At 46.6% G+C, this 23,880-nt stretch overlaps 1 protein-coding gene across 4 annotated transcripts in view; it reads left to right on the top strand.

Moving 5' to 3' along the window:
* MID2 (midline 2) overlaps positions 1-23,880 on the top strand; it is a 731,820-nt gene that overhangs the window by 422,951 nt on the left and 284,989 nt on the right. For 3 of the 4 annotated variants that reach the window (XM_073639643.1, XM_073639640.1, XM_073639641.1), the window contains 4 exons: positions 8,192-8,308; positions 11,238-11,386; positions 14,702-14,829; positions 21,913-22,056. In XM_073639643.1, coding sequence (XP_073495744.1) covers positions 8,192-8,308; positions 11,238-11,386; positions 14,702-14,829; positions 21,913-22,056 — 538 coding nt within the window. The remainder of the gene's footprint in view (positions 1-8,191; positions 8,309-11,237; positions 11,387-14,701; positions 14,830-21,912; positions 22,057-23,880) is intronic. The other variant, XM_073639642.1, reaches the window with a different exon arrangement.

Here is a 23,880-nt window from a genome sequence, read left to right as displayed (position 1 = left end):
CTCACCTTCCGGTCAGAACAAGACTTCATAGGCTGACATTGTAAAGATGATTTCCAGCTCACAAGTCAAAGTTAGAATAGCCATCACGTGACTTAGGAGAGTACTATAGCAGCGCTGGAAACGGGGAAGATGGCGATCAGTAAGTATATTAATGCACATGCGCTGCATCTACACAGGCTTAGCCAATTAAATTCTTTCATGGGAGTGCGTCTTTAAGTGGAGAGAAAATTGCTGCATGATACTTAACAATCACCAAATTACCGCAAGTCGCAGTCATGGACCCCAAGTTATAGCCAATATATTCCCAGCAAGATGTATATATTGTGCATGCAACATCCTTTTCAGTCATGTCCTCTCTGTAACCCGCCTTAAAAAAGCACTAAATGAATATTAATCAGAATGAACAAAAGTACAGCAATGTAAAAACAGCTTGCTGTGCATATCTGGGTCTCAGTTAACAGTGGGGTACCACAGGGGTCAGTATTGGGCCGGCTTCTTTTTAACATATTTATTAATGACCTTGTAGGGGGCATACAGAGTAATATTTCAATATTTGCAGATGACACTAAACTCTGCAGGGTAATCAATACAGAGGAGGACAATTTTATATTACAGGCGGATCTATGTAAACTAGAAGCTTGGGCTGATAAATGGCAAATGAGCTTTAATGGGGATAAATGTAAGGTAATGCACTTGGGCAGAAGAAATAAAATGTATAATTATACGCTTAATTGTAAAACACTGGGCAAAACTGTCACTGAAAAAGACCTGGGTGTATTGGTGGACGACAAGCTCACGTTTAGTGGCCAGTGTCAGGCAGCTGCTGCAAAGGCAAATAAAATAATGGGATGCATTAAAAGAGGCATAGATGCTCATGAGGAGAAGATAATTTTACCTCTATACAAGTCACTAGTGCTACCACACTTAGAATACTGTGTACAGTTCTGGTCTCCGGTGTATAAGAAAGACATAGCTGAACTAGAGCGGGTGCAGAGAAGAGCGACCAAGGTTATTAGAGGACTGGAGGGTCTGCAATACCAAGACAGGTTATTAGAGGACTGGGGGTCTGCAATACCAGGACAGGTTATTAGAGGACTGGGGAGTCTGCAATACCAAGACAGGTTATTAGAGGACTGGGGGGTCTGCAATACCAAGACAGGTTATTAGAGGACTGGGGGGGTCTGCAATACCAAGACAGGTTATTACGCTTAGGGTTATTTACTGTGGAAAAACGAAGGCTTAGGGGGGATATTATTACTATGTACAAGTATATGAGGGGACAGTACAAAGACCTTTCTACAGATCTTTTTACTCCGAGGCCTGAGACGGGGACAAGGAGGCATCTTCTACGGTTGGAGGAAAATCATGAAAGCAAAAAAACCACGATCAGGAAAACCCAAGAAAATGTTAATTTAGTATAAAAATTAACTTTTATTAGATATAATAAGATAAAAGATCAGGAATAAATGTCTGACAAAGATGGTGCAAACACATACATTGTAAAAAATCCATCATAGTATAGTACCAAATAGCACACCTCCAGAGTTGATCCATGCCCCCTGAAGAAGGCAATGCCGAAACGCGCGTTGGGGTGGGCGCGCGGTCCATCTGTGAGCCCCCACACTGTCCTGTCCTGGGTTCAGGTATATATTTTATATATTCTATTTCTGATTCACTTGCCTTTTGGCTTTTTTTCAGTGGCTGGTAGATTGCTTACTGGGCAGAAATTGACAAATGTACCGATAGCCACAGCAGATAATTAATTCTCTGGACACCTGTAACATAACTTCACCTCTATGGGCCTTTGTTGCGACAATGTGGGGTATATAAGGTCAGTTACTAGCCATAGTGTTATACTGTTTCTCACAGCATGAACCCCGTTGGTCCTATACTATGATGGATTTTTTACGATTTTTTACAATGTATGTGTTTGCACCATCTTTGTCAGATATTTATTCCTGATCTTTTATCTTATTATATCTAAGAAAAGTAAATTTTTATACTAAATTAACATTTTCTTGGGTTTTCCTGATCGTGTTTTTATTTGCTTTCATGATTTTCCTATGTTTGGCGATTTACCCATACTAATATCCTAAGGTGTAAGTTACTTTATTCTGAATTCAACTCAATATGCACCAGTTGAGAACTATTTGTATACGTCTGGAGGAAAGAAGGTTTAATCATAATTACAGACGCGGATTCTTTACTGTAAGAGCAGTGAGACTATGGAGCTCTCTGCCGCATGATGGTGTAATGAGGGATTCACTACTAACATGTAAGAAGGGCCTGGATGCCTTTCTTGAAAAGTATAATATTACAGGTTATAAATACTAGATTCCTTGATAGGGCGTTGATCCAGGGAACTAGTCTGATTGTCGTATGGAGTCAGGAAGGAATTTTTTTCCCCAATATGGAGCTTAGTGTTTGCCACATGGTTTTTTTTTTGCCTTCCTCTGGATAAACATGTTAGGCTGTGGGTAGAACTAGATGGACTTAGTCTTCCTTCAACCTTAAAAACTATGTTACTATGTTATATATTCAGTCTTTTGATCGTCTTTTAACCGCTTCACGATTGTAAAGATGCAAAGCAAATAAAAGAAGTAATGGGTCCATTCTTCAGGAAGCCGCTCACTAGTTGAATCATACAAGCCCATCCTGAAGTTTCTTCCTGTAGCAAAACTTTGCGAACACAAAGACGTTGTGTGCACACACCCCAACAGCCACAGAACCCTAATAATATTGGCATTCAGTAAGGCTGCGTGCCCACGTTGCGTATTACAAGCGTATATGCTGCGGAATTTCCGCAATGTCAATGCCCATGCTGCAGATTTTTCCGCAGCGTATATGCTGCGGTCAAAAATCCGCAGCATGTTCATTAATTTTGCGGAAGCGCAGCGGAATCAATGTGCGGATGGTACCCAAGTCTGGATGAGAGGAGACTCTCATCCAGACCTGGGTACCAAAGAACCTGTAAAAAAAAGAATAAAATAAAGTTTATACTTATCTTCTGATGTTTTCCCTCCGTCGCGCTGTTGTGTGAAGGATCTGCCACGTCATTGAGTCATGTGACCCATCACATGACTCAATGACTTCACCGCAGGTCCTGCACACAACAGCATGAGCCGCTCAAGACTCCGGACGGGGCAGAGAATGCATCGGAAAGTGAGTATAAACTTTTTATTTTTTTATTTTTTACCATTCTGATTCTTTTTCTTTAACTATTACTTGGTCACACTATATAAATCCATGCCGGCTGCATGGATTTATATAGTGTGAACAAGTTGTCAAGCTCTTTTCCAAGTGATGCTTAAATCACTCGGAGAAGTGCTTGATAACCCGCATGCGGAAATGCATGCAAAGACGCCTCACAAACGCTTCTACCTGGCGGGAAAACCGCATGTAAAATCCGCATGCGATTTTCCCGCCAGGGAGAAGCGTAAAAAATATGCTTCTGTTCCGCAACGTGGGCACATAGCCTAACAAAAAGAAATGCAAATCATATTTTGTAATGTAGGGAATGCCAGATGGAACGATGATGATTCTGTTCAGAAGTGTCAACTCAAGGCCCGCTGGCGGAATAGGGCCTGCCACTTCATTTTCAGATTGCAAGGTCAGGACACAGAAGGTCCGGCACTCCCCTTTTCCAGTACGAAGAGCCACCCCTTCTTTTATGTACTAACTGCATGTTCTATGTTGACAAAGCCAGTGTTTAGCAGAGGTTGCGGAGCCAGCACAGAGAGCTACCATGGAATCTGAGCAGACACAGCCAGCGCTTAGTACAGGGGTGGCACCAGTACAAGGAGAGTGTGCCAGCTTTGAAACCAAGTGAACACAGTCAGCCAGCACAAAAGAGAATGCAGTGAACGCAGTCAGCACAAAGAGAACGCAATGAATGCTGTCAGCACAAAGAGAACCCAGTGAATGCAGTCAGCCAGCACAAAAAGAGAATGCAGTGAATGCAGTCAGCCAGAACAAAAAGAGAATGCAGTGAATGCAGCCAGCACAAAAAGAGAATGCAGTGAACGCAGTCAGCCAGCATAAAAAGAGAACGCAGTGAACGCAGTCAGCCAGCACAAAAAGAGAATGCAGTGAACGCAGTCAGCCAGCACAAAAAGAGAATGCAGTGAATGCAGCCACCAGCACAAAAAGAGAACGCAGTGAATGCAGTCAGCCAGCACAAAAAGAGAACGCAGTGAACGCAGTCAGGCAGCACAAAAAGAGAACGCAGTGAACGCAGTCAGCCAGCACAAAAAGAGAATTCAGTGAACGCGGTCAGCCAGCACAAAAAGAGAATGCAATGAATGCAGTCAGCACAGAAAGAGAACGCAGTGAATGCAGCCAGCCAGCACAACGAGAATGCAGTGAATGCAGCCAGCCAGCACAAAGAGAACGCAGTGAATGCAGCCAGCCAGCACAACGAGAATGCAGTGAATGCAGCCAGCCAGCACAAAGAGAACGCAGTGAACACAGTCAGCCAGCACAAAAAGAGAACGCAGTGAATGCAGCCAGCAAGCACAAAGAGAACGCAGTGAATGCAGCCAGCCAGCACAAAGAGAACGCAGTGAATGCAGCCAGCCAGCACAAAGAGAATGCAGTGAATGCAGCCAGCAAGCACAAAGAGAACGCAGTGAATGCAGCCAGCCAGCACAAAGAGAACGCAGTGAATTCAGCCAGCCAGCACAAAGAGAACGCAGTGAATGCAGCCAGCCAGCACAAAGAGAACGCAGTGAATGCAGCCAACCAGCACAATGAGAACGCAATGAATGCAGCCAGCCAGCACAAAGAGAATGCAGTGAATGCAGCCAGCCAGCACAAAGAGAACGCAGTGAATGCAGCCAGCCAGCACAAAGAGAACGCAGTGAATGCAGCCAGCCAGCACAAAGAGAACGCAGTGAATGCAGCCAGCCAGCACTTTTGTGTGTTTTTATCTTTGAGTCAAAGCAGACGCAGTCAGTACTTAGCATAGGGAGCAGTCCATCTTGCACTCTGAGGTCTGGCACAGGTCTTTTAGCCCTGCTACCCAGGGACAGCACTCTTATTCCTACTAATCAGGGACAGCTCTCATTGCCCTACTATCCCGGAATAGCTCTTTTAGCCCTACTACCCAGAAACAGCTCGCTTACCACTACTACCAAGGGACAGCATTTTTAGCCCTACTATTCAGTGACAACTCTCTTTGCCCTACTACCCAGGAACCACTCTCTTAGCCTTATTACCCAGGAACAGGTCTCTTATCCCTAATAGCCAGTAATAGCACCTTTAAATCTACTACCCAGGGACAGTTATCTTAGCCCTACTACCCAGGAACAGTTCTCTTAGCCCTACTACCCATAGACAGCTCTTTAAGCTTGGAAAAGAAGAAAAATGCCAGCAACCACAAAAATAAGTAAATTAAAACATCACATTTATTATAGTATGTAAATATCCAAAGAGATATTAAAAATACACACAAGTGATGATACATCGGGACTATGCGTTTCGAGATGACTATCTCTTAATCTAAGCCTTTGGATTTTTACCTACTATAATAAATGTGATGTTGTAATTTACTTATTTTTGCAGTTGCTGGTATTTTTTTCTCCTTTCTCATGCGTCACACACTCAGGAACCAGCCTGAAGCTGCCATGCATCGCACCCTACTTTGAGATAGTTTCCTACCCGGTGATCTGATGTCTCTGTTTCTCTTTTGTTTTATTCACAGCTCTCTTAGCCCTACTACTCATGGACAGCTGTCACACACAGTGTAGGAAAGACAAAGTGCAACACGAAAGGATGAGGGGATGGAAGCCCAGGCACTAAGGAAAGAGGGGGTGGAGACCTCCTAGGCTGATCTGACATCACCCTATCTTCTCTACCGTCCCTATATATTGGTTTCTCACCAATTGCCGATCAGAAACCTAAAACCTTGTATCTCCCTATAGCTAGGCCCTGGCTAGGGAAAGGGAGGATGAGCGCTAGTCAGTCACCACTAACAACTAACGACAGCAAGGAGAGACAGACACAGGGGAAGTAACTTAGCTTGAGCCGACTTTAGAGAGATTACACACATGTCCTCTTATCACCAAAGAGAAAGTAAGCAGACTGCAACAGCTCCAAGCCTTTACAAGGGGTCATGTGAATATTACTGGCACCTCCCTATAGCAAACAGGAAGTATTCAAACACCCAGGCTGGGGTGTCAATCACCCGGAGGGAGGTAGCCGCTGGGTCCTAGAGTGAGACAGATCTAAGAAGGTGTCTGTTTTGCCAAACGAAGAGATCTCCTGCAACCAACTGCAGGGCGACTGTCTGTCACATCTGACACACCCATGACAACAGCTCTCTCAGCCCTACTACCCAGGGACAGCTCTCTTAGCCCTACTACACAGTGCTCTTAGTTCTACTATCCACGAACAGCTCTCTTAGCCCTGTTGCCCAGAGACAGCTCTCTTAGCACTATTACCAAGAGACAGCACTCTTAGCTCTATTACCCAGAGACAGCTCTCTTATCCTTATTACCCAGAGACAGCACTCTTAGCCCTATTACCCAGAGACAGCTCTCTTAGCCCTACTACACAGGGACAGCTCTCTTAGCCCTATTACCCAGAGACAGCTCTCTTAGCCCTATTACCCAGAGACAGCTCTCTTAGCTCTATTACCCAGAGACAGCTCTCTTAGCCTTACTACCCAGAGACAGCACTCTTAGCTCTATTACCCAGAGACAGCTCTCTTATCCCTATTACCCAGAGACAGCTCTCTTATCCCTATTACCCAGAGACAGCACTCTTAGCCCTATTACCCAGAGACAGCACTCTTAGCCCTATTACCCAGAGACAGCTCTCTTAGCCCTTCTACCCTGGGACTGCTCTCTTGTCCCAAAACTCAGGCACAGCCCTCTTAGCCCTACTATACATAGACACCTCTCTTAGCCCTACTACCCATGAACAGTTCTCTTAGCCCTACTACCCAAGGACAGCTCTCTTAGCTCTATTACCCAGAGACAGCTCTCTTAGCCCTATTACCCAGAGACAGCTCTTTTAGCCTTACTACCCAGAGACAGCACTCTTAGCTCTATTACCCAGAGACAGCTCTCTTATCCTTATTACCCAGAGACAGCACTCTTAGCCCTATTACCCAGAGACAGCTCTCTTAGCCCTTCTACCCTGGGACAGCTCACTTGTCCCAAAACTCAGGCATAGCTCTCTTAGCCCTACTATACATAGACACCTCTCTTAGCCCTACTACCCATGAACAGTTCTCTTAGCCCTACTACCCAGACTACTAGACCAGCCCTCATTGCCCATCCACATTGTCTCCCTTGCAGGTTCCAGAATATTATATGTAAAATACCTCTCACTTTGAAGTACTATTCAAGATCTCCATTAAAAGTTAAGCTGTCACAGCGCCATAAACCATAAGGAATGGTCTTAATATCACAGGAATGAGATTTGCTGTTATTAGACATTTCTGCTCTTTCATTTTTCTCCGAGCTACGGTCCAAGGTAATTTTCAACACCTCGCAAATAATTGCCAAATTTCTCTTCTGTTTCCTCGCTGTACCTAAACTAACACTGGCTTTAAAAAAAAAGCCTTTACAGTATAACAGAAGAAAACCAGACAACTAAATAAAGAAGACAATTAAAAAAGTGAGTTTCTCTGAAACAAATGTTCTGCGTGACCTTTACGTACTTTTTGATGTAGTGCGCAATTAGAAAATGTTAATCCACCGTGACAGGCCGACATTAAATGTATTCCCAGCAATAAGGCATCTTGCTGTGTGCCTCCGCAGTGGAGGTTAAGCTCTTTTAGATTGAATTTGCCTGTAAATCATGAGTCGGGCTAACGCTGCACTGTACGCCGGCCCGAGTAACCTGCAATAAGAGGGCATTTTATTCTAGCAATCCATCTCCTCACATCCGGGCGCATATTCCCTCCATACCAGCTTCATTTGGCTCTTTAAGTAGCAATTTTGCCGCCATAATGTCCATTAGAGCTTTGCCATTAAGCAGGCAGTGTAGTGAAAAGGAATACAGATTATACAGGAAGGCGGCTGCACTGCGCTAATGGGGAATTAAACATGTCACTTCATGGTGCTTTCCCCTTAACCCATTTAACCTATTAAACATGACATTATTATTCTGCTAAATTGGTTTCACATCTGTAATAAGTAGTTGGTGAACCGGCCAAAACGGTGTCTGTCTTGTCTTCCTACAGGTTAACACCAGCATGCACGAGGCGAAGCTCAACGAGGAATGTGATGAACTCATGGACATTATACAGAGACGAAAGCAAATGATTGCAGTGAAGATCAAGGAAACAAAAGTAAGAAAAGTGTGTACAGACATGATAAGTAGTATACATAGTATTGTATTGTGTCACTGCAATCCTGACCTTTTTATTGTTGTATGTATGTAAATATTAAAGGGGCTGTCCACTACTCACAGAACCGCTTCTCAATTGCCATATTCCCCCATATAAAATATAAACAGCCTACACTCCCCTCCGGTGCCGCAGACGTTCCAGCACGTGACCCTGCAGCCAATCAGCAGCCGCTTCACTCTCATTTCAGAAAGTAAGAGCGAAGTGGCCGCTGATTGGCTGCAGGACTCACATAGCATAACAACGTTATGCGAGCCCCGGGACACCAGGTGCCAACTTAGCCAGTACCAGCACTGGAAGTGAGTATAGGCTGTTTTTATTTTACACAGGGCAATTTAGCAATTGAGAAGGGGCTGTCTAGATAGTAAACAACCCCTTTAAATAAATATTAGTTAAAATATTAAATAAATATTAAAATAAATATTACAAATTAATTAAAAAAATAACTGCACCTATTAATGTTACAGAGTATGTAAAAAATAATTGTAAATATTAAATGAATATTTTGTAGCTAAATATCTTGTGTTTCGGCTCCTCGCCATTATCAAGAACATTTCTTATTGAGAATAGATGGAAATGTTTTTGCATAATCCTAACAGTAAGCTTTACTTTCAGCTTTGTAAGGAATATTGTATATTGTAGTTTATTGCGTCTTTCCAGCTGATGAGCAGCAGCCATTCACCTAATAATCTTGTTTTTCCTCTCGAATGGCTTGTTGTGGGCTCGCGCTGTAGGCGATGGAACACTAGGGTCGTCTTTTAGACGCCTACATTCTTGCAGAAGATGCTGGAGGAGAATGCTGATGGTGCTTTCCCTCAGGTGTCCTTTTTCACATCTTTTTGAATCCTCTTACTGGCCTTTGTCACCGTTATTTTTCTTTATTTCATATATGACCAGTGGCGTCTTCCTTTGTAGAATTCTTTTAGCCACTTGACGGCTTTTGAAGTCTGAAATGCTTAATAGAAGTCAGACAAGATGGAACCACGAGCGTTAGGACCATGTTGCCATACATATGTTCATTCTTTGTGGCATTTTTCAGTGCTTTGTTAGGTGGATTCCGGTGAAACCCACCAGAAAAAGACGTTGTGTTCACATAATCTAAAAGTACAAATTCAATTTTTGCTGAAATCTTGCAGAATACTTCTGGTTTGAAGGCCTGGGATGGCTGCTGCAGAGCTCAGGAATTCTCCATTGCACTTCTATACTGTCACATCGCCCCTTATAAAAGGTGGGGGTCTTCTGTATGGCTGATGATAAGGAGCGTGAACGTGCAAAGCTCTTTAGATGCTGTAACAGACTAGTTGCATCGTGCCCTGTGCGAAGATGACAGGGTTTCTCAGGGTTTCTATGGTTGTCGCTCTGGTTTTATCCACTCTAAACATTATATAATATGTTATTAGCTGTATTAGGAACAAGTACATTAGTGATCATGGTTATTCATGACCTTTCGGTGATTATACACCTATGTGTTTTGTGTTTCTCCCTTTCTGGCTTAGTCGTTTAAAAAGATATTCGTCTTTCAGTAATTTACAGATAATCAAGTTGATAACAATTAAGTGTGAAGGGAAGGAGGTGGGTTCTCCTTATCCACACAGCCCACAGAGGGGTCAATAAATCAATAAATCCTAATTACTAGACCTTCTCTGTGCCCAGCTGCTCAGGGAGTATGAAGCCTCCTAATTATTATCAATGACTAGCTGCAATATCAATCATTTGTCCTTTGTTACTTTCCCAAGTATCCTACAGTAATGGGGAGTTGGACGTTTTTCCACGACAGATCTATTCCTCCCTAGAAACAAGGCTGGAGAAAGTCTTCACTATATATTCTTTGATGACGTATTCCGTAATTATTTTTACGTTTTATACATAATATGACGGAATAGTTCTCTGCATATTTTGTTTCTAAGACTGGGACATACGGATGTAAGACAAAAGGCCGTAATTGGTGCATTGTTCTTCTGTACTATTGCGGTTACTGTAAATCAGGGATACTGTATATAACTCCTAAAAGTTAAAGCCTTCCAGCACTACTCCAGCAGTGTTTTGGAATGGAGCCACTAATCTCAGTTCCCAGCCCTTAGTATTATACTTCCCTGCCGCCATCTTCCATCTGTTAGTTGTGACTTGCCCGATACCTCCAGTGTTTACTGGTCGATACAGAAGTCACAGCGCAATGTAAGTCTGCGAGAGCCGGAAGAAGGTAAGAATGAGGCGTTCATAGACTTACCCTGAGAGCTGGTGACCTCTGACTTCTGATCAGTCAGGAGCTGCGGTCACAAGGTGGCGGCACAAGACCGGAGCCGCGCTGGGAACAGCTGAAGACAGCGGACGATGTGTATAAGACTAGAGTCAGGGATCTTATGTTAGTGACACCACTCCAGCGCTGAAATTAAAAAAACTTTAAGCCCTTGGTTAATCAAATTGGGACCCTAAGTAAAACAAAAACCTTAATACTCACCTCCTCACTGGCGCCGTTCCAGTGATGTTGGTGCCGCTGTTCCCGGAGAGAAAGTGACTTGTTGTGTCACATGCCGGCTGCAGCCAGTGTGGTGGCCGCTCTTTGGCTACAGGTCATTGATATGCCGTCAGATCAGACGCCTTCTGGTGGACTGGTGGAGGCTGTCTCTGATGGTCGACGCGTGACACAAAAAGTCACGTCACTCTCGAGGAATAGCGGCACCAACATGGCTGGAACGGCCATTAATTAAGCTGGTGTTGTCCAGTTATGGACAGCCGTTATACGTTGTTTGACACAGTAATATCCGTCTGTATTTGATGTCCAGCTCAGTGTACTGATGACTGGGTATTCTTGTTATAACATAGCATTAATCATATTAGGAAAAGGTTTTATTTATTTATTTATTTTTATATATTTTTTAAGGTAATGAAGTTAAGGAAACTTGCTCAGCAAATTGCCAATTGTCGGCAAAGGCTTGAGCGATCAACAGTGCTAATAAACCAGGCTGACCATCTCCTGAAAGAAAATGATCATGCAAGGTTCCTGCAAGCCGCCAAAACAGTAGTAGACAGGTAAGGCATGGAAACATGCAACTATTTTATAAATCTTTATTCACGTGGCTTAGGCGAATGTTCAAAGACTTGGTTATTAAAATGGCACCTGGTTTGAAGGTGTCTGTGATAATATCATTATTGGTTTCTTAAAATGCTGTAATTATCATAGGGTAAGTATGGAGCAAGGAAGTTTCTCCTTGTGGAGGGCGCTAAGTTGGCATAAGGAGGCATATAAGCCATACAATGCTCCTCCACATCTTTAAACATACATATTGCTTCTTCAGACAGGAAGAGGACAGAAATTCTAGTGCCACATATTGGGATTAGCAATCCTAACAGTCAGTATGAACCCTTTAAAGAGCATTGTTAGATTACTTAGGATAAAAAGTCAAACCAAAAATTCCATTTGCAGAGACGTGTTTCGGTATTACTACCCCCAGTAGGTGCCATTACAGTTCCTGTCCACTTTCTCTCTAAAGAGGCTATTTGCATATTGAAGCTCCAATAGGAGCACTGCATAGCCTGTAAGTTTTTGTAGCCAACTTGACACTCCCCACAAGGAGGAACTTTAAACACTTTCTTTATTTTTATGTTAACTGTTTAATTTCTGTTCTTCTTTAATTGATTAACAAAAACTATTATTTGTATAACCCTGAATGTTATCTACTCTTGGATTCTGAAACAATGATGTGTATTTACAAGAGCCCCTGTGATACAAACTATGTAAATAGATTAGCTAGAACAATGAATGTTTGCTAGATATGTTAAATACCATTGTAGGGTTTTTGCCAGTCAATCTTGGGGAATGAACTGTGGATACTCGAGCCCTGCACATTTACCTCTTACCTGTGCCTGATGATCTTGGGACAGAGATTCAGACAGATTTTGGGAGGAGAATGAGAGACATCCTACCGGACAGCAGATGGATTGCATGGCATTACCAAAAAGACACAAATTTGAATTCTATATTATTCTAGCCTAAGGGTACTGGCCCAGACTGGAAAGATTCGGATCTGCTCCATTAACCATCAGAGAGACATGGATACATTTTGGGGAGACCAGGAAAGGACGAAGAAGTCACCTGGCCCCATGGATATGTTGTTTTGGGGTTGGTAGGAGGGACCCACCGGTCACCTAGGACCCATGGAGACATTTGGAGTTGCCAAGAGGGACCCACCGGTCCAATGACAGCTTCTAATGACCTACATGGCCATATAGATGGTTTAGGCTTAGATTCCCTTTAAAATGTCAAACTACCAAGAAGAAGAAAATTAAAAGATGTTTTCAGATATTTTTATTACATAAAATAATGTAGTAAAATAACATAATAACGTAGTAAAACAATATACAGTGGGTACGGAAAGTATTCAGACCCCTCTAAATTTTTCACTCTTTGTTTCATTGCAGCCATTTGGTAAATTCTAAAAAGTTAATTTTTTTTCTCATTAATGTACACTCTGCACCCCATCTTGGCTGAAAAAAAACAGAAATGTAGAAATTTTTGCAAATTTAAAAGAAAAACTGAAATATCACATGGTCATAAGAATTCAGACCCTTTGCTCAGACACTCATATTTAAGTCACATGCTGTCCATTTCCTTGTGATCCTCCTTGAGATGGTTCTATTACTTCATTGCAGTCCAGCCTTGTTTAATTAAACTGATAGGACTTGATTTGGAAAGGCGCACACCTGTCTATATTAGACCTCACAGCTCACAGTGCATGTCAGACCAAATGAGAATCATGAGCTCAAAGGAACTGCCCAAGGAGCTCAGAGACAGAATTGTGGCAAGGCACAGATCTGGCCAGTGTTACAAAAGAATTTCTGCATTACTCAAAGTTCCTAAGAGAACAGTTGCCTCCATAATCGTTAAATGGAAGAAGTTTGGGACCACAAGAAGTCTTCCTAGACCTGGCCATCCAGTCAAACTGAGCAATCGTGGGAGAAGAGCCTTAGTGAGAGAGGTAAAGAAGAACCCCAAGATCACTGTGGCTGAGCTCCAGATATGCAGTAGGGAGTTGGGAGAAAGTTCCACAAAGTCAACTATCACTGCAGCCCTCCATCAGTCGGGCATTTATGGCAGAGTGGCCGACAGAAGCTTCTCCTTAGTGCAAGACACATGAAAGTCTGCATAGAGTTTGCTCAAAAACACATGAAGGACTCCCAGACTATGAGAAATAATATTCTCTGGTCTGATGAGACGAAGATAGAACTTTTTGGTGATAATTCTAAGCGGTATGTGTGGAGAAAACCAGGCACTGCTCACCACCTGCCGAATACAATCCCAACAATGAAACATGGTGGTGGCAGCATCATGCTATGGGGGTGTTTTTCAGCTGCAGGGACAGGACGACTGGTTGCAATTGAAGGAAACATGAATGCGGCCAAGTACAGAGATATCCTGGATGAAAATCTCTTCCAGAGTGCTCTGGACCTCAGACTTGGCCGAAGGTTCACCTTCCAACAATACAATGACCCTAAGCACACAGCTAAAATAGCAAAGGAGTGGCTTCAGAACAAATCTGTGACCATTCTTGACTGGCCCAGCCAGAGCCCTGACCTAAACCCAATTGAGCATCTCTGGAGAGACCTGAAAATGGCTGTCCACCAACGTTCACCATCCTACCTGACGGAACTGGAGAGGATCTGCAAGGAAGAATGGCAGAGGATCCCCAAATCCAGGGGTGAAAAACTTGTTGCATCATTCCCAAGAAGACTCATGGCTGTACTAGCTCAAAAGGGGGCTTCTACTCAATACTGAGCAAAGGGTCTGAATACTTATGACCATGTGAGATTTCAGTTTTTCTTTTTTAATAAATTTGCAAATATTTCTACATTTCTGTTTTTTTTCAGTCAAGATGGGGTGCAGAGTGGACTTTAATGAGAAAAAAATGAACTTTTTAGAATTTACCAAATGGCTGCAATGAAACAAAGAGTGAAGAATTTAAAGGGGTCTGAACACTTTCCGTACCCAGTGTATAAATCCCCTGCCTTTTATAATGTATGACATATGACAAGTTGCAGCACTATTTGGGATCAGTGGTCATTGAGTTTACAGAAATGTCTACAGAAATACGGCTGAATTAAAGGAGCATACATTATAAGTGTTACATTGCGGCATTTTGTTTTTAGTCTAAGCTCATTTGAATAAAGGTCGTACCGTCACTTTAAATGTCATACTTAATGGGTCGATTTAGACAACCGTGTTATGTAATTACTGTAATTAATTTAGGCAAAAGAAGGAAATATTTTTGAGAAATAGAATTCACATAAGTGTTAAAAAAAAATCACGGAACAACCCAAATATTTAATGGTGCTGTTCTCTTATGACAGGGTATCCATGGCAACCACATCGTCTCAAGTTCTTATCCCTGATGTCAATTTAAATGATGCCTTTGAAAACTTTGCCCTGGATTTCTCCAGAGAGAAGAAATTGTTAGAAGGTTTGGATTATGTAACAGGTAAGAAAATCCGAGTGGCTCCGCTGCCGATATCTGCTCAGTCATCATAGAGCGACACCGCTGCCGATATCTGCTCAGTCATCATAGAGCGACACCGCTTTCGATATCTGCTCAGTCATCAAAGAGCGACACTGCTGCCGATATCTGTGCAGTCATCAAAGAGCGGCACTGCTGCCGATATCTGCTCAGTTATCAAAGAGCGCCACCGCTGCCGATATCTGCACGGTCATCAAAGAGCGATACCGCTGCCGATATCTGCGGTGTCATCATAGAGAGGCACTGCTGCCGATACCTGTGCGGTCATGAAAGAGCAGCACCTCTGCCGATATCTGCTCGATCATCAAACAGCGGCACCGCTGCCCGATATCTGCTCAATCATCAAAGAGCGGCATCGCTGCCAATATCTGCTCGATCATCAAAGAGCGGCACCGCTGCCGATATGTGTGTGGTCATCAAAGAGCAGCACTGCTGCCGATATCTGCTCGGTCATCAGAGAGCAGCACCGCTGCTGATATCTGCTCGGTCCTGAAAGAGCTGCACTGCTGCCGATATCTGCTCGGTCATCAAAGAGCGGCACCGCTGCCGATAACTATTCGGTCATCAAAGAACGGCACCTTTGCCTATATCTGCTCAGTCATCATAGAGCAGCCCCGCTGTCGATATCTGCATGGTCATCAAAGAGCAGCACCGCTGCCGATATCTGCTCGGTCATTGAAGAGCGGCACTGCTGCCAATATCTGTGCGGTCATCAAAGAGCGACACCGCTGCCGATATCTGTGCGGTCATAAAAGAGCAGCACCACTGCCGATATCTGCTTGGTCATCAAAGAGCAGCACCGCTGCCAATATCTGCTCGGTCATTAAAGAGCGGCCACGCTACCGATATCTGCTCGACATCAAAGAGCGGCCCTGCTGCCGATATCTGCTCGGTCATCAAAGAGCAGCACCGCTGCCGATATGTGTGTGGTCATCAAAGAGCAGGACCACTGCCGATATCTGCTCGGTCATCAAAGAGCAACACCGCTGCCGATATCTGCTCGATCATCTAAGAGCGTCACCGCTGGTGATATCTGTGCGGTCATCAAACAGTGGCACCGCTGCCAATTTCTACTCGGTTATCAAAGAGCGGCACTGCTAGCGATATCTGTGCAGTCATCAAAGAGCGGCATCGCTGCCAATATCTGCTCGGTCATCAAAGAGCGACACCACTGTTGATATCTGCGCTGTCATCAAAGAGCGGCCACGCTACCGATATCTGCTCGATCATCAAAAAGCGACACCACTTTCGATATCTGCTCGGTCATCAAAGAGCGGCCACGCTGCCGATATCTGCTTGGTCATCAAAGAGCGGCACCGCTGCCGATATCTGCTCGGTCATCAATGAGCGGCACCGCTGCCGATATCTGCTCGGTCATCAAAGAGCAGCACCGCTGCCGATATCTGCTTCGTCATTAAAGAGCGGCACCGCTGCCAATATCTGTTCGGTCATCAATGAGCGGCCCTGCTGCCGATATCTGCTCAGTCATCATAGAGCGGCCCCGCTGCCGATATCTGCTCGGTCATGAAAGAGCGGCACCGCTGCCGATATGAGTGCGGTCATCAAACAGCAGAACCGCTGCCGATATCTTCTCGGTCATCAAAGAGCGGCACCGCTGCCTATATCTGTTTGTTCATCAAAGAGTGACACCGCTGCCTATATCTGCTCAGTCGTCAAAGAGCGGCACCGCTATCGATATCTGCGTGGTCATCAAAGAGCAACACCGCTGTCGATATCTGCGTAGTCATCAAAGAGCGGCACCACTGCTGATATCAGCTCGGTCATCAATGAGCGGCCCTGCTTCCGATATCTGCTCGGTCATCCATGAGCAGCACCGCTGCCGATATCTGCTCGTTCATCATAGAGCAGCACCGCTGCCGATATCTGTGCAGTCATCAAGGAGCGGCACCTCTGCCCATATCTGCTCGGTCATTAAAGAGCGGCACCGCTGTCGATATCTGCGTGGTCATCAAAGAGCGGCACCACTGCCGATATCTGCTCGGTCATCAATGAGCAGCCCTGCTGCCGATATCTGCTCATTCATCAATGAGCTGCACCGCTGCCAAAATCTGCTCGGTCATCAAAGAGCGGCACCGCTGGCGTTACCTGCTCGGTCATCAATGAGCGGCACCGCTGCCGATATCTGTGCATTCTTCAAAGAGCGGCACCGCTGCCGATATCTGCACGATCATCAATGAGCAGCACCGCTGCCGATATCTGCTCGGTCATCAATGAGCGACACCGCAGTCGATACCTGCGCGTTCATCAAAGAGCTGCCACGCTGTCGTTATCTGCTCGGTCATCAAAGAGCGGCACCGCTGCCCATATCTGTGCAGTCATCGAAGAGCAGCCACGCTGCAGATATCTGCTCGGTCACCATAGAGCGACACTGCTGTCGACATCTGCGCAGTCATCAAAGAGCGGCCACACTGCCGATATATGCTCGGTCATCAAACAGCGACACCGCTGTCGATATCTGCGCGGTCATCAAAGAGCGGCCTTGCTGCCGATATCTGCTAGGTCATCATAGAGCAGCCCCGCTGCCGATATCTGCTTGGTCATCAAAGAGCGACACCGCTACCTATATCTGCCCGGTCATCAATGAGCAGCACTGCTGCCGATATCTGCTCGGTCATCAAAGAGTGACACCGCTGCCGATATCTGCTCGGTCATCAAGGAGCGGCACTGCTCCCTATATTTGCTCGGTCATCAAAGAGCGGCACCGCTGCCCATATCTGCTCGGTAATCAAAGAGCCACACTGCTGCTGATATCTGCTCGGTCATCAATGAGCGGCCCCGCTGCCGATATCTGCTCGGTCATCAATGAACGGCCCCTCTGCCGATATCTGCTCGGTGATCAATGAGCGGCCCCGCTGCTGATATCTGCTCGGTGATCAAAGAGCGACACCGCTGCCAATATCTGCTCGATCATCAATGAGCAGCCCCGCTGCCTATATCTGTTCGGTGATCTATGAGCGGCACCGCTGCCGATATCTGTGCGGTCATCAAAGAGCGGCACCGCTGCCGATATCTGCTCAGTCATCATAGAGCGGCCCCACTGCCGATATCTGCTCAGTCATCATAGAGCGGCCCCGCTGCCAATATCTGCTCAGTCATCATAGAGCCGCCGCGCTGCCGATATCTGCTCGGTGATCAATGAGCAGCCCCGCTGCCGATATCTGCTCAGTCATCATAGAGCCGCCGCGCTGCCAATATCTGCACTGTGATCAATGAGCTGCCCCGCTGCCGATATCTGCTCGGTCATCAATGAGCGGCCCCGCTGCCGATATCTGCTCGGTGATCAATGAGCGGCACCGCTGCCGATATCTGCTCAGTCATCATAGAGCCGCCGCGCTGCCGATATCTGCTCAGTCATCATAGAGCCGCCGCGCTGCCGATATCTGCTCGGTCATCAAAGAGCGGCCCCGCTGCCGATATCTGCTCGGTGATCAATGAGCGGCACCGCTGCCGATATCTGCTCAGTCATCAATGAGCGGCCCCGCTTCCGATATCTGCTCAGTCATCAATGAGCGGCCCCGCTGCCGATATCTGCTTGGTCATCAATGAGCGGCCCCGCAGCCGATATCTGCTCGGTGATCAATGAGCGGCACCGCTGCCAATATCTGCTCGGTGATCAATGAGCGGCCCCTCTGCCGATATCTGCTCGGTGATCAATGAGCGGCCCCGCTGCCGATATCTGCTCGGTCATCAATGAGCGGCCCTGCTGCCGATATCTGCTCGGTGATCAATGAGCGGCCCCGCTGCCGATATCTGCTCTGTGATCAATGAGCCGATATCTGCCGATATCTGCCGATATCTGCTCGGTCATCAATGATCGGCACCGTGCCAATATCTGCTCGGTGATCAATGAGCGGCCCCTCTGCCGATATCTGCTCGGTGATCAATGAGCGGCCCCGCTGCCGATATCTGCTCAGTCATCAATGAGCGGCCCCGCTGCCGATATCTGCTCAGTCATCAATGAGCGGCCCCGCTGCCGATATCTGCTCGGTGATCAATGAGCGGCCCCGCTGCCGATATCTGCTCGGTGATCAATGAGCGGCCCCGCTGCCGATATCTGCTCGGTCATCAATGATCGGCACTGCTGCCGATATCTGCTCGGTGATCAATGAGCGGCCCCGCTGCCGATATCTGCTCGATGATCAATGAGCGGCCCCGCTGCCGATATCTGCTCGGTGATCAATGAGCGGCCTCACTGCCGATATCTGCTCGGTGATCAATGAGCGGCCTCACTGCCGATATCTGCTCGATGATCAATGAGCGGCCCCGCTGCCGATATCTGCTCGGTGATCAATGAGCGGCCCCGCTGCCGATATCTGCTCGGTGATCAATGAGCGGCCTCACTGCCGATATCTGCTCGGTGATCAATGAGCGGCCTCACTGCCGATATCTGCTCGATGATCAATGAGCGGCCCCGCTGCCGATATCTGCTCGATGATCAATGAGCGGCCCCGCTGCCGATATCTGCTCGGTGATCAATGAGCGGCCTCACTGCCGATATCTGCTCGGTGATCAATGAGCGGCCTCACTGCCGATATCTGCTCGATGATCAATGAGCGGCCTCACTGCCGATATCTGCTCGATGATCAATGAGCGGCCTCACTGCCGATATCTGCTCGATGATCAATGAGCGGCCCCGCTGCCGATATCTGCTCAGTCATCAATGAGCGGCCCCGCTGCCGATATCTGCTCAGTCATCAATGAGCGGCCCCGCTGCCGATATCTGCTCGGTGATCAATGAGCGGCCCCGCTGCCGATATCTGCTCGGTGATCAATGAGCGGCCCCGCTGCCGATATCTGCTCGGTCATCAATGATCGGCACTGCTGCCGATATCTGCTCGGTGATCAATGAGCGGCCCCGCTGCCGATATCTGCTCGATGATCAATGAGCGGCCCCGCTGCCGATATCTGCTCGGTGATCAATGAGCGGCCTCACTGCCGATATCTGCTCGGTGATCAATGAGCGGCCTCACTGCCGATATCTGCTCGATGATCAATGAGCGGCCCCGCTGCCGATATCTGCTCGGTGATCAATGAGCGGCCCCGCTGCCGATATCTGCTCGGTGATCAATGAGCGGCCTCACTGCCGATATCTGCTCGGTGATCAATGAGCGGCCTCACTGCCGATATCTGCTCGATGATCAATGAGCGGCCCCGCTGCCGATATCTGCTCGATGATCAATGAGCGGCCCCGCTGCCGATATCTGCTCGGTGATCAATGAGCGGCCTCACTGCCGATATCTGCTCGGTGATCAATGAGCGGCCTCACTGCCGATATCTGCTCGATGATCAATGAGCGGCCTCACTGCCGATATCTGCTCGATGATCAATGAGCGGCCTCACTGCCGATATCTGCTCGATGATCAATGAGCGGCCCCGCTGCCGATATCTGCTCGGTGATCAATGAGCGGCCCCGCTGCCGATATCTGCTCGGAGATCAATGAGCGGCCTCACTGCCGATATCTGCTCGGTGATCAATGAGCGGCCTCACTGCCGATATCTGCTCGGTGATCAATGAGCGGCCTCACTGCCGATATCTGCTCGGTGATCAATGAGCGGCCTCACTGCCGATATCTGCTCGGTGATCAATGAGCGGCCTCACTGCCGATATCTGCTCGGTGATCAATGAGCGGCCTCACTGCCGATATCTGCTCGATGATCAATGAGCGGCCCCGCTGCCGATATCTGCTCGGTGATCAATGAGCGGCCCCGCTGCCGATATCTGCTCGGTGATCAATGAGCGGCCTCACTGCCGATATCTGCTCGGTGATCAATGAGCGGCCTCACTGCCGATATCTGCTCGGTGATCAATGAGCGGCCTCACTGCCGATATCTGCTCGGTGATCAATGAGCGGCCCCGCTGCCGATATCTGCTCGGTGATCACTGAGCGGCCTCACTGCCGATATCTGCTCGGTGATCAATGAGCGGCCTCACTGCCGATATCTGCTCGGTGATCAATGAGCGGCCCCGCTGCCGATATCTGCTCGATGATCAATGAGCGGCCTCACTGCCGATATCTGCTCGGTGATCAATGAGCGGCCCCGCTGCCGATATCTGCTCGGTGATCAATGAGCGGCCTCACTGCCGATATCTGCTCGGTGATCAATGAGCGGCCTCACTGCCGATATCTGCTCGATGATCAATGAGCGGCCCCGCTGCCGATATCTGCTCGGTGATCAATGAGCGGCCTCACTGCCGATATCTGCTCGGTGATCAATGAGCGGCCTCACTGCCGATATCTGCTCGGTGATCAATGAGCGGCCCCGCTGCCGATATCTGCTCGGTGATCAATGAGCGGCCTCACTGCCGATATCTGCTCGGTGATCAATGAGCGGCCTCACTGCCGATATCTGCTCGATGATCAATGAGCGGCCCCGCTGCCGATATCTGCTCGGTGATCAATGAGCGGCCTCACTGCCGATATCTGCTCGGTGATCAATGAGCGGCCTCACTGCCGATATCTGCTCGATGATCAATGAGCGGCCTCACTGCCGATATCTGCTCGATGATCAATGAGCGGCCTCACTGCCGATATCTGCTCGATGATCAATGAGCGGCCCCGCTGCCGATATCTGCTCGGTGATCAATGAGCGGCCTCACTGCCGATATCTGCTCGGTCATCAATGAGATCACACTGAGAAGATTCCTACTCTAGTTTAATGTTTTCCTCTTTTTAGTATTTGATTTCTTTCAAGTGTTTGAGGAAGACGAGTTATATAGGGACGATGGGAAGAATTCCTTCCCTTCTAGCAGGTGCAGTGTCGGGCGGACAGTATACACTATAGATACAATAAATAATGTATCACTGCAGCAGATAGAATAAAGCAATGCTTCTCCGTCTCATTGCCCCCCATTTCCAGAATGCTATAATGATGCCCAGACATCCCCTCAGTTGGGGACCCTTATTCTGCTTGTATCGCTTTCTGCTTGTGATTTCTGGCAGTCACAGTATACGGCTATCTATGAGATCTGCATATTGCTTTGCTTGTATTTCTGACGATTATTAATGGTTTCATTTCCATCTCCAGCTCCAAACCCTCCTGCTATAAGAGAAGAGCTGTGCACGGCATCTCATGACACCATCACAGTCCACTGGATGTCCGACGATGAATTCAGCGTAGGTTCCTACGAGCTGCAATACACCATCTATACTGGACAAGCCAACTTCATCAGTAAGAGAAATCTTCTACCCAGAAATCAGCCTGCAATGCTTAAAGGAAATCTGTCAGGAGGTTTTTATGAATTAATCTGAGAGCATCATGATGTAGGCACAGAGACCCTGACTCCAGCATTATTGGGCTTTGTGTTGCTATTGTAATAAAATCAGTGATTTATCAGCAGGAGATTATCATTATAGGACAAGGTGTTTCATTCAATTTAGTCCCCCTGCTCCGTGTAATCTCACCCCCACCACTGATTGTCAGCTTTCTGCTTATGCACAGTGTACACATAAAGCTGCCAATCAATGGTAAAGACAGAATAATACAGCGCTCAGCATTCAGAGCTCTGCTAGATCTGCAGCAGAAAAAACAATGATTGCATGAACATCAGCAATTGACACATCACTGGTATCAGGGTCTCAGCCCCTACATCAGGCTGCTGTCAGATTATATAGCAGAACCCTGATACAGATTCCCTGTGCCTGACGCACGTCAGCTAAGTCTATTTTTCTCTGCAGCGCTCTATCATTTCAGATAGAGTAAACTTCAAAGATCCAGCACTTCCCCTGGCCGGCTAGTCCCAGCGCCGTTCTATGTGATTGACATGTCTCTTGCTATAGTAGAGTCCTGTCAATCACATGCTGGAACACTGGGAGGAGCCGGATTGTTTGACCAGATCTTTAAAGTCTACTTTCTCTGAAACGCCGGAGCTTCTCACAGACGGATATTACTGGCTGCAGTCATGCACGGGCTCTGATTCCAGCGGCCCCGAGTACGGACATCACCAATCAGGGGACAGGTTCCCCATGGATGACTACAGTACAGACGTGAGGGGATCGCTTTGTCTCTAATCATGTACACATTGCTTCATAAAAGGAAACGTTGCATTTCATTCTAAATAGTTACAATTGTAGACTTTTTCTTTATTTTTAAATGTAAAATGGATTCCAGCCCTGACCTTCACATTGGTAAGATCTCAGCCCCTCAACATAAAGATAAAACATTTCATAAGCATCTGCAGGAAAAGTGCCCATGGAAGTGAATGGTTGACATTGTAATACATGGTCATCTGGAGTTCTCCATGGCAGGAACTACTTTCCCAGTTTTTCTCACCTTGGCTTATTCTGGGGCTTCTATGACAACTACAGTTGAAACCAGCAGTTTCCATCCACAATATATAAAGACACATCTGCAGGTTTTTCTCAATATCTGACATGAAATCAGAATAAACCTTTCCTGTTTTTGGACAATTAGGATTATACCATAAGGTTTAATATTTGCCAAATGCCAGAATAATGAGAGAGAGAGAGAGAGAGAGAGAGAGAGAGAATGTTTTAAGGCATTTTATTACTTACTGCAAAGTCAGAAGTTTCCATCCATTTCATGAGTATTTGGTCCCATTGCCCTTACACTGAATGACTTGGGTCACACGTTTGGGATCTCCTTCCAGAAGCTTCTCACAATAGTTGGTGGAATTTGGGCCAATTCCTCCTGACATAACTGGTGTAACTGGTCCAGGTTTGTAGGTCGCCTTGCTCGGCGCTCGCAGCCTTTTCAGCTTTGCCCATACATTTTCATTAGGACTGAGATCAGGGCTTTGTGATGGCCGCTCCAAAACATGGACTTTGCTATCCTTAAGCCACTTTGTTACCATTTTTCCAGTATGCTTCAGGTCATTGTCCATCTGGAAGACCCATTTCCGCCCAAGCTTTAACTTCCTGGCTGATGTCTTGAGATGTTGCTTCAGTATTGCCACATAATCTTCTTTTCTCATGATGCCATCTACTTTCTGTGATGTGCACCAGTCACTCCTGCAGCAAAACAACCTCACAACAT

This window comes from Phyllobates terribilis, unplaced genomic scaffold (assembly GCF_046119375.1).
Source record: "Phyllobates terribilis strain yellow unplaced genomic scaffold, ASM4611937v1 Scaffold_7__3_contigs__length_470593459, whole genome shotgun sequence".
Classification (NCBI taxonomy): Eukaryota; Metazoa; Chordata; class Amphibia; order Anura; family Dendrobatidae; genus Phyllobates; species Phyllobates terribilis.
This window is presented reverse-complemented; position numbering and strand designations above follow the sequence as displayed.